Source organism: Parasteatoda tepidariorum, chromosome 6 (genome assembly GCF_043381705.1).
Source record: "Parasteatoda tepidariorum isolate YZ-2023 chromosome 6, CAS_Ptep_4.0, whole genome shotgun sequence".
In the NCBI taxonomy this organism is placed as follows: domain Eukaryota; kingdom Metazoa; phylum Arthropoda; class Arachnida; order Araneae; family Theridiidae; genus Parasteatoda; species Parasteatoda tepidariorum.
This window is the reverse complement of record NC_092209.1, coordinates 82385321-82397592: the sequence shown is the minus strand read 5'-3', so window position 1 is coordinate 82397592 and position 12272 is coordinate 82385321. Positions and strand designations below refer to the sequence as shown.

General features: G+C 30.9%; 1 protein-coding gene across 4 annotated transcripts in view; it reads right to left on the bottom strand.

Moving 5' to 3' along the window:
* Window positions 1–3808: 3808 nt before the first annotated feature.
* Window positions 3809–12272, bottom strand: part of LOC107450009 (activating signal cointegrator 1 complex subunit 2) — a 32879-nt gene continuing 24415 nt past the window's right edge. For all 4 annotated transcript variants that reach the window (XM_016065711.4, XM_043043556.2, XM_071181655.1 and 1 more), the window contains exons 15-18: window positions 11371–11502; window positions 10376–10586; window positions 6630–6732; window positions 3809–4047 (exon numbers count right to left, since the gene is read on the bottom strand). In XM_016065711.4, coding sequence (XP_015921197.1) covers window positions 3920–4047; window positions 6630–6732; window positions 10376–10586; window positions 11371–11502 — 574 coding nt within the window. In that variant the 3' untranslated portion in view covers window positions 3809–3919. The remainder of the gene's footprint in view (window positions 4048–6629; window positions 6733–10375; window positions 10587–11370; window positions 11503–12272) is intronic.

Here is a 12272-nt window from a genome sequence, read left to right as displayed (position 1 = left end):
AGATCTGCGCAATGGGCTATTGGCGACGGTCTGGGAAACATCTCTGAGGTTGATCCGAAGACATGCCATCACAATTTTGATCCTCTGCGGAGGGGATGGCACCCCCGCTTCGGTAGCCCGATGACCTGCGCGCGAAGTCGAGCACTTTACGGTAGCGCAGTTTAACGAGGACCAATACCGCACACCCTCGGTCCCCACGCAGACTGATCCAAGTGGTCACCCACCCGCACACTGACCGTAGCCAGTGATGCTTGACTTCGGTGATCTGCTGGGAACCGTGTCTTAACGATCAGTCCACTACGGGACGATATTGGACACGGAGTTTTAGCTATTATGAGTGCTCTACCCAATCGGAAAGTAGTTTAAATTTTAACTGCAATATTCCATCGACACAGACACTCATCGATCGAGATTTCATCAGAAAGACATCAAGATTCCATTGAGTAAACAAGTTTAATAAAATAAAAATGTTATTATATTAAAAAAAATATTTGTGAGGGATAAAAATGTTTTTTATAAAAACAACAACAAGAACTTTTACCAAACTGTAAAATTATGCTCTTTCAATTAAAATGCTATTTATCTTAGTTTCTTGTTCTTAGTTGGGCCCATGTTCAAGAGGCAGTGAGTTCGATCCCCGCCAAACGAAGACTCCTTGTTTTCAAAATAATGACTGATGCATGCTAAATCTGTCGGGGTCACTAAGTCTTTTAAGTTCCCACAACAAATCAATACCTCTGCGGGTACTGGATCGGTGATTAATCGTTCTCTAGTTCAAATAGCGATAGGTGGATGGATGGTGTGAATGTGCCCTCCCCGCAAAACGGGATGTGGCGTATGTATGTTGTCTTCGGATCATTCTAAGGAACGTAGCTTAGACCGTCAGCAATAGCCCATAGTGCTGCTCTAGGGCGACGTAATGAACCGCACCGTACTAACATAAAAAAATATAACTAAATATAAGCAAAACTACTATTTAAAAAAAAAATTGTAATTGCCAAAAGACGATCACAGGTTACCCGTTGACAAAATAGTTGTCTAATTTGTTACCCTCTTGATTTGTGATATTCACCTGAATTAGTATTCAAAACGATCCAGTCTGAACTGTAGGTTAGAATTTCTGATTCTTAATTAAAACAATAAAAATATCGTTCAAATGATGAAATTGTCTTTTATATAAGTATTTATGGGATCTCTCTGGTCCCATATCTCAAAAATAAACCCACCAATTTAATGCATAATAAAATTAAAAGTGAAAAAAAGAATTGTAAAAAAATTATCAAATAGCAGCGGTCGCCATAGCAACGACGCATGCGCACTGATTACTATTACTCCTGAACACAGTTGAAAAGTGTGATGACATCCAAATAAGGTGCGCACGCCATCAAACCCAAAACAACACCCATTTTGCCAATGGGTAAAAATTAAAATACCATTAAAAATCACTGCGTAATATAGAATATCTCAATGCAGAAGAAGAATGTGAAATAGGAGAAAAGTGTGATAATCATTCCACAATCTTTCTCTTTTGCAACCCCACTGCTTAGGACAAGTCTTAAACCAAAAGTTAAATATCAGAAAATCTAGGCGTTACCAATGCATTGGACATTGCAGTGACAGGTTGACATTAATGTTGTAAGTGAAACTAGCTAATTGTTAATGTTATAAAATATATCTTTAGAACTCTCGCTCATATGATTTAACATCTAATGTGTCTTTAAATGTATGTCAGTCCTTTTACAGGGTTCCCATGGTCTGGAAAATCTTTTTTAAAGTGCTAGCAGAAGTGAGATAGATCTGTTGTTGCTTATCCTTTTCTGGCCTGACGAAGTCAGACCAGATCTATGAACCCCTTGACCTGAATGAAATCGAAGACCAAAAGAGGAGTAGAGTAGATGTCTTTCCAGAGAAGATCAAGACAGCGCAGGATATGATCGGCGGAAGCCTGGTGTAGATATCATTTAGGGCAGAGGGTTTAGGTTTCAGTTCCCTCGGAAAATAGTAAACCTTTTAGATGGCCGATAGCTAAGCGGGAGAGGGTGGTGCAGACTCTCCTTTCAAAGGGAAGAGTCAAAGAAACTCCAGGCTTATTCCCTGGTGCCAATGGTGGGTGGAGGGAATCAGCCAGTCCCTGAGAAGCTATAGATATAGATGCTTTAAGCTACCAATAAATTTTTTTATTTCAAACTAAATATATATGGGACGAAAACAATATCTTGAGAATAGTTTCGTAATTTTCAAAAGAAAGTTTAATTTAAGCATTTTCCCATAGTCTTGAAAAATCTTAGTTACCACTTACTTTTTCCAGGTAGCGGGTACCCTGTTTTAGTGATAATAAAGTATTCTACGTCTGTCCGGTAATAATGCTTTGTTACACTTGCTAAAGTATGGTGTGAAAATTGTAAATTGCATTTACAGTAGAGTCCCAATTATCTGAGCTCCGATAATCCAAGTTTATATATCAAATATTTCAAACAAGGATTTTTTTTTTGCTCTGGTTTGTTTTTTATTTTAAAAACTATGGCTGAAAAAAAGTTCGAATTTTATCTTCCAAACACTCAGGAAAACAAGCTGATGGACAACACGAGATTACCAATGAAACTAGTGTAAATATCGTCAATAATGAAAATGAATCTATTGAAGATGATGAAGACAATGATGATGAAAATCAACTTATAAAAAAATCTTTCATACAGGTGGACTAAAAGCTATGGAATATATTGAACAACAAGAATATGAGACATCAGCCTTCCTGTTATCCCTAAAAAAAAGGCGAAACATTGCCGCAGAAAAGCGTCAAAGTAATGTAAAACAAAAAACGATTAAGGACTTTAAGTAAAAACTCTTAATTCTAGTGAAGTATGTTCCTTAAGTGTTTTTAAGTAAGTTCTTTTAATTGTATGTGGAGTACTCTTATAAGTTTTGTATTTGTTAAATATATTACATTTATGCATACACTTCTTCCCCCTTTTTTATACTCTTCGTTTCATCGGTTGGGTAGATGGTATTTGTTAAATATATTACATTTATGCCTACACTTCTTCCCCCTTTTTTATACTCTTCGTTTTATCGGTTGACCGAGTTAGTCATGGTCTACATTAACTCGGATAATCAGGACTCTGCTGTGTTTCAATTAAAAAAAAAAAATTATACAATGGCTGTTAGTCCTTCGCTTGTCAAAGTAAAGCAACCAGTTCAAATTCTACTCAATGGGAATAATGGATACCGGGCTTTGAAAGATATCCTTTATTTAACGGACTTATAGAAAAAGAAGTAATACAACTAGCTTCTTTAATATAGGAAATAAAAGATATTTTTCTGTCCTCATTTCAAAGAAGAAACTATGCTGTGGTGAAAGCAAAGTTTGGTAACTATTTTAATCCCCTCAGCTAAATCTGATATTTGAATAGGCAAAATTAAACAGGATGGCAAGACAGACTGTGGAAGAACATGCATCGAATTGAGAAAACAATATTCGGAATGAAAAAACAAATGGATACACAGGCATGGTGTCCCCTGATGAAGTGCTGTTCTGCAAACACACATATCTTAAAATATTCTTTGTTTTCTGCTAGAATTGTGTTTCTGACTTTCTAAACTAAATTATAAGGAGTCTCTTTTCTTTTCTTTTTTTTTTTTAATTCTTAAAATTTTATCTAAATCTTATAATTTTGCTATCAAATCAACTTATTCAGACTTGAAAAATGAGAATCAAATTTCATGAACTTTAATGTGTACTAATTTGCTCAATTTATAAAAAAAAAACACGTTTCACAAGATCCAGTAATAGAACAACAACAAACAGAAAAAAAATCTAAAAAATATTTTATTTATTAATAAATTCTGAACCTTACCAAATTATACAACAGTATGACAATATTGTAGAAATTTTTTTTACAAAACACAATTGCTGTATATGTCACCTAGGGGGAAAAGCTCCCATGCCACGCGACCTTTTAAAATCAGACTGTTTCCGTCTGTTATGATTTCCTACTTTAGCTTTGGATCGATCTTTTTGCTGCCTATCATTTCCTGTCGGTCGAGAGCCTAAGAGGAAAAATAAAATATTATGTGCAGCTGCAATAATAATTTAAGTCAAAATATAACATAAGCTAATAATTTACTAGTTTCAGACAAGAATGATGTCATAATGATAAATGCTGGGCACACACAATAAACATTAAAATCAGGGTGCGTAGAAAACAAGCACCCTTTAAGTACTTTTTAAGCACTTAAAAAATATTTTTAAGATCTATATACATTAACAAAATGCAAAACAATTTTCAAAGACTTCACATAATCATGATAAAATAACTAGTTTCTGACAAAGAAAACTTTTCTTGATTGTATTAGCCAACATAAAATGATAGAGAGATTTTCCGGTTCGATTTCAGAGGGTGGAAAATGAAGCCTGGAATTGAGAATATCTTGCAAAATGCGGCAAAGTCGCACACGAGAGTGCTAGAATCTCACTGAACCCATCTCAGTAGACGCACATGCGGAATCCCAAGTATTTATTTCATCAAACATGTAAAATGATTGGCGCTTTCATATGCTATGGATGGATACGGGACGCTGAAATGGATTGTGTTTGAATGAATTGGGAAAACGTTAGAACAATTTGAAAAGCAGGCTTTTGTATAACACGTGGAGAAAATCGACATGGTAAAGAAAAAAAATCTCATTTTCGTAAAGAGAAAATTAAACACTTTTTAAAAACTCCCAATGAAAAAAGCACCTTTAAGGGCTTTTAAAAAGGGAAATTGAAAATAAGCACCTTTAGGCACTTTTTAAAAACGCTACGCACCTTGAAAGTTTGCTTGAAAGTGCCTAGTAAGCCTGAATTTCATGCTTACATCAGACAAATTTTTTTTTTTTATGAATTCTTCGTCTTTTCTTGTAAAGCTTGATTCATTTTGAAATCTTTTTTCCTATGAAATGAACTTTTTATTTTTTGAAAACTCAAAGAACTCTTTTACCCCAAGTTGAAAATATGTTACCTTTCTGAGGAGAATAAGTCAAACAGAAATAAAAGTCGAAGTTTCCATTTTTTAATTTAAGCCATACTTTAACCGCTTCCCTGATCATCTCGAGTTAACTCGGTTATGTACAGATTGCAAATACTTATTATCCCGAGAAAACTCGGGCGTAGCAGAATTTGTCAGTTTGTTTAGTTTTATCACATTTTTACTCGGCTGGAAGCAAACAAAACATAGTCTGCAGAGCTTGGAAATTTGCCAAATTTTGTTTGGGAGTTTTGCCTTTGGATTGTGAGACTGTACACTTTGTGTGATTGCATATACGATGGTTACTGAATTTACATAGAAAAAGAAATAAACAAAAAAGGCGTATCACTTCATTAGTGTTTGGAAATTATCACTTTGCGTTGTTCCTTGTTTTAAAAACTATCTTACAGACTAACATTTAACTTTTTTCATTTGTCTGAGATAACTCTGGATAGTAAACTGATAGTAAATTTTACACACAAAAAAAATTTAAAAATTCAACTTAAAACTTGTGTATTATGTTTTGCTTTAGTTCCTTGTATTTATTAATAAAATAAGAAAATATGCTAATTTTTTGCACTTTTTTTTCCAAAAAAATTGGTAAGGAAAGAAGTTAATAATAATAAAACAGTAATAAAAAATTAAACTGTAACTTTGCTTTTTTTCTACATCTTAAATTATTTTAATATCTGCAGAGCAGAAAATTCCACCAATGCTCTAAATGAAGTACAAAAAAACAGTAAGAATACGAAAAAAAAATTTAAAATTTATGATTTCTTTATTTAAGGGGTTACAGTACCCAAAAAATGACCAAAATATCGATATTTTTTTTAAAAAAATTGCTTATAATAAAACTTCAAACTATTTCAAATGCACTGAAAATCATCTCTCTATCTACATTTTTAAAAAAGTTCTGAATGATATAAGATTGCCCTAAAACAGAAACTTGATCAGAAGACATACTTTAAAGTTCTTTTTCTGATAATTTTGTGTTTTAATCTTAATTAAATCCCTAAGAAATTTTTAATATTTAAGATAAAGCTTTGAAGTAAACTTTTTTTTTTATATCTTAAGTATAATACACTTATTTAAACTGTGCATGGAATAAGTATTTTATGAGGTATTAAAATTTTTACAGCATGTTATATGTATATATACCTAACAGGAATTTTTAACCTTTTTTACAAAATAATCCAAGAAAAATGTTCAAATTGATCTATCAACAAATAAATGTGAGAAATTATTAAGATGAATATTGTAAGCACTAAGAAATATATTTTTTTAAATGTGTTAAAATAAAAAGGCCTTAAGAATTTAAAAATTTTGAAATTTCTTTAAAATTTTAAAAAAATTAAACAGTTTAACGATTTTTTGAAGATAAATTATTGATTATAAGTTGAAGGAGAATGTAAAGCATTCACAAAATGAATGATTATAGCTTTAATGAAAAAAAATGTTGCAAGGGTACTGTGACTCCTTAAATTTTGTCATTTTTCTTCAACAATTTAGTCGTCAAGTTCTAATGAAATTGATATTTAATGTATGCACGGATGGTTGGTTAAATATGGAAAGCCTGGCCAAAAGTACATATTTTTCAAAATGAAAAAAAAAGACTATATATACCTCCTGGTCTGACGTCTTGTCTGAATTTATTTCTCCGTTCTCTCAGGATCTCCGGATTAATGCAGAAATCTTGAGGTTTGTCTCTCAAGTCATCGCCCCTTTTCTAAATTAAAGCAGAAAGCATGGTCAGGCATATTTATACTAATCAAATCGCATTTCAATAGAAAGAATGATAAAACTAATGGGGAAACTTTTAGTAAGGATAATATAAATGAGGCTCTTTCATAAAGACTTCATTTTGAAGCCTTACGTCAGACATAATTAAACAATGTAGCAACGAAGGGTAACTCAGAAGCATAGCTATAATGTTCTGCAACAAGACTTTTAATAATTATACATTTTTCCGAAGTTATTCATCAAAACTAACAATAAAAAACTCTAAGTATATTATTACCATTTTACAAAGAACAAAATTACTTGGTTAAATACCAGATGACTTAGTAGTTAAATACTTAATATTTATGTATCACTAAACTGTAATGCCAGGTGGTGTTGTAAGAGAGAGAGAGGGTAATCAATGGTGGGGTCACGTTTTCTTTACTTATGTAACATGGCCAGAATGAATGAAAATCTCTCAAATTGTTGCCTACATATTTAATCTATTTAATTGGAACTAAGTCTAAGAATCCTTTGGCACTAGTTAACCCAATAGCGAAAACCAAACGTCTTCATTTCCCCCTCAGAAGCAAGCAGTGATTTTTAATCTAACTCGATAGTGGTGCCATGGCTACAAAAGAAAGCTGTTTCCCTACTTTGATGTGGATGCTGATGGTCTGGCAAGCAATCAGCAGAGACTGATGACAACTCCTTACAGCATTAAAAATAAACTTCGTCCTCCTCCAAAAGTTAGCTTCTACAGGGTATACAGTTAGCTTCTCCAAACTATTCAACAAAAAATAAGCACTTCTCAAGCTCCAATATTTCGTGAAATATTTCCAATATTTTTAAGCACTTTAAAAAAATATCATAATTAGGCAGGGTTGGAAAGTTTTTGACAATTAACGGTTTTATCTTGTTTTATCCATCTTGTCAAAAAAAAAAAATTTTTTTTTCTTTTTGGCATTGTTTACGACAATTGTCAAAAATCATGAAATTTTGAATCATGTAAAACGAATGTTGTTTTCATGCGCTACGGACTGACAATACGCCGAAATAGATTGGGGTTCAATTAACTGTAAAAACGTTGACTAGAACAATGTGAACTGTGTCTTTTTGCATAACTCGAAGCGAAAATCAACATAGTAAAAAAAACTCTCATTTTGAAGAAAGGAAAATTAAGCAATTTTTTAAAAACATTTTTTAAAAGCACTTTTAAGGTCTTTTAAAAAACGAAAATAAGCACTTTTTAAGAACGCTACGCACCTTGTTCTACCTGAACCCGTTTTGAATGATGAAGATCTGAGGAAAGGCAATTGAAAGGTGGCCGCCAGCTTACGATCATGGCAACATCAATAATTTAATTTTTTTTACTTAAAATTCCTTTACTTCAGTTAGATTTTTCCTAAGTTAATTTCTCTAATTTTAAGTAAAGTGTCAACTATTCCATTGCAATTTAAATGTTTAAGTAGTTATAAACTTGTATCCTCCATCCAACTATATGTAAAACTAATAACTCGAAAGAATAATTTTAATCTAGATTATTTAAATTAATAAATGCTTAGGTCAACCCCCCAAAGTATCATGTCTTTATTATGACTAATTAGTTTTCCTTTTAGGATTAAGCTAGTTGTTCTAGATAGTTGTGTCTCTAGCTTGAGCAAAACTCTATAAAATGCAATCTTAATTAATTATACTAGTTATAAGTTTTACAGAAGGTTTAACCTTGTCAAAAATAGATACAACATTGGATAAACACTGAAGAGAGCAGGTGCAGAAAACTTGTAGATCATTCTGATACATTGACAGTGGCTTAAAGCAGTTGGTAAAGTCATAAGAAATTTAACTCCAAAGAAACCCCGATTGTCTGGCTAGAGTTAATTCAGCTTTGTGATTTAGTAGATTCAGTAACAAAAAAAGTTTCTAAAATTTATAAATACAAATAATAATTAACATTAAAACGTCTTCATTTTTATAATATTCATTTGTTTTTCTCAGACCCCCGCAAATCAAATGCCTTCTCAAAATTGTATAGAACCAGGAGGAAATGCGAAGGGTATCAGTTTTCATTCAACTGTTCTACTGTAAATTTTTTGACTTTGAGTCACCAAAATGAAATCTTTCAGTGTTTTTATTAATCTTTTAGGAACACATGGTCTAAATTTGAGACTTATCTTACACCAAACAGGCTATTTAGAATGACAGTCAATTTAAGCTAATTTCTCCAATAATTACAAAATATGAAAAATGAAACTTTTTTTCTCTTTCGTTTATGGAAACACATGGTTAAAATTTGAGACTTCTATCTTGGTGGCAAACTTTTAGCTACAAAACGTTCTAATTAGGGTAATTATCCCATTAATTACAAAATATTGGAATACAACTATTAAGTTTTTCCATTTATCAAATTTGTTATTCTATTTTGGTAAAATTATTTTATTAAGCATTACTAGGGGATGAGTTTTGTAAAAAACCAAAAAAGCTGAAAATAGAAACATGAAATGTTATGTAGAAAGCATGTTTTGGAAAAATTGTAAATATACCCGAAATTTGTGGAAGAAAAAAGTGTACGTAGAAAGACTATTATCAATGTTTTAATAAAATATATCGACCGGCGATTTTTTATTTATATAGTGAGAATATAAATTTCCGTGTGTGATTTTTAAATTGGGTTAGTATGAATCCCGATGTGAGTTTTTTAAAGGGCGTGAATATGAATGGTCAATGTCTAATTTTGAATATCATGAGAACAGAACACGATGCATAATCTTTAAACTGTGTGAATAAGTATTGTGATGTGTACTTTTAATAAGCGTAAATTCAAATCGAGAAACGTAAACGATGTGCAATTTTTATTTTTTTAAAAATTGCGTTAAAACAAACCATGATGTAAATTTTTTTAAATGCATCGCAATGAGTAATTTTAAATCTAATGAATGTGAATCACGATGTGTACTTTTAAATCGTGTGAATAATTTTAAATCACGTTTACATAGAAGAAAAAGGAGTCTTTTTTTTTTGGGGGGGGGGAAGGGGTTAAAACTCGAAAAAGCAGACATTTTTTTGAAAAAGTGAAAATTTTCTTTATTAAATTGGAAAAAAAAAGTGAAATTCAAAAATTAAAAGGTTTTCTGAATAAATATTAAATGAATCTGATCCTTTTGCTTAAGTTCTTGTCTTGTCCAATCCTTGCGTTAGCTAATATCGCACACATTTAAGACCTAGCTACAGAAATAGTGGTTAAAATTTCTTTAAAAACAAGAAAAGTTGTTATTAGGGAAGTTTTATTTCAAGAAAAACAACATTTTTTAACTTTATAATACCCATCTTTTATATACTTCTTTACATCTGTACAATTTTAACCTCTGAAATGTACTCATTATCAAGAGCTTTCTTCAGTCTCTTTTTCATTAGACTAACATTACTGAATGTAGCAAATTGATAAAGAAATTTTGACAATTAGGCAGATAATAAACATCTAAATAAAATCATGTATGCAAATGAAGAAAGGGTCACTGTAAAATGTATATTAATTATTGAATAGTTAATTATATAAAATTCATGCTACTATACCAGTTTTAGCTTGAACAAGTAAGAAGGGATGGACTTAAGATTACAAAAAGAACTACATATAGAATTATAAATATTACCGGTGGTTCTTTTTCTTCTACATCATCATCAGGATCAATTTCAGGTTCTTTTAGACCAATCATTACAGAATCATACGTATCATCATATTCGTCCTCATATAGGTTGACTCTAGAATCATCTTCCTCATATTCATAGTTTAAAGTTAACTCCTTCAAAAACTCTGAATCTTTATCCTTTTGCAAACTTTGATACGATTCGGAAGTTTTATTCCTGAATTAAACAGAAATTAAATGTTACATCGATATAACAAATTACAGGGTGTAAAACAGAGTAGATTATTTCAATATAAAAGTGTAACAGAGTAGAAATCAGCTGAAATTCCACGACTTGATACTTTTATGACAAACGATATCTTTTGTAAAAGAATTTTTTTTGTTGATAGTATTCAATGATGTCAACCACTGATGTAGCATAAAACCATATATATATATATATACTAGGATAACGATGCTAGTTTTAGTTGCTGGAAAATCTTAAAGAAATAAGGAACATAAAAGAAATAATGCTATAATAAATTAAATAATTTAATATAGCGAAACTATCATTTTTATATATCACATAGATTATGCTTTGAGATGTCTTCATTTTGTAAAAGACAAAAATTCCCTGTTTTTTCCCAGTTAGTAAGGTAAAATATTTAGCACCATTTCTTTTAACTTACAGAGAGACACGTAGCACAGAAATTGAATTGAATTTGAGCCAGAAGCTTTATAGTAAACAATCTTACCCTTATACTACAAAAGTAAACCAATAAATGAACATTGAAATAAAAAAAAAAACATAAATTGTAAACATTGTAATAAAAATAAGAATATTGTGTCACATGATAAAAAAAATATGTTACATGATAAACGTAAAGGAAAACTATGTTACATAATAAACGTAATAAATATTATGCTACACAATAATCGTAATAAAAATATTATGTTATATAATAAAGAATATTAGACTACAAAAATGTAATCAAGAATATTATATTAAGACAAGTACTTACTTTTTCCCTTTATGAATATTTTCCATGTTCACATTATTTCTAGAAAAAATGTCAAATTCATCATTATCAAAAACATTTTTTCTTTCAGATAAAACAGTATAGATTTCTTTATTTGTGGAATTCCAGTCCATCCTAAAAAATAAAAACATACGACAATTTCAATATTAACAACAAAACAAAGATTTTAAAACTATTTGCCGACACTTAATAATTAATTTTCTTATACTTGCAAATTTTTTATTATTACAACAAATAAGTGCAAAAAATATAAAATTTGCCCTTTTCTTGCAAAAACTGTTTAACAGACTTATTTTATAAATTATGCAAAAATCAAACAATAAAGAAACCTATCAAAATTAAGGACCAGTACTTTCATTTTCAAAAGTTTTCTCACGCATAACTGACTGAAATAACATTCTTTATTATTGTTCAAGAGCAAACAGTGTGCACATGCATATGTTGCTATGGCAACCACTGCTGTTCAATAATTTGAAAACAATAGTTTTTTAGAACTCTTATTTTTCTTTATCTTCATTACATATAGATATTTTGGTGAGTTTACTTTTGAATTATGAGCGATTTGTGAGATCCTATCAAATACTACTAAAGTTGTCGATAAAGACAATTTCATCCCCTGAACGATGTTTTCATTTGCCTTGTTAATTTAAGAATCAGAAATTTATCTACAGTTCAAATGGTCCATTGAGCTTAGAGTGTGTATTAAGTTCAAGGTGAGGTCTCATTCACTACTGAGTTCTCTTTTACTAGTGTTTCAATTTTATTTTATATTATGGATAAGTTGACAACTCAAGAGACAGTTTAAAAATCTTTGCTAACTAAGCATAAAGATAAAGTAGTCACTTCAATGGGATACCCGCAGTCTGGGTACATCAATCTTGATT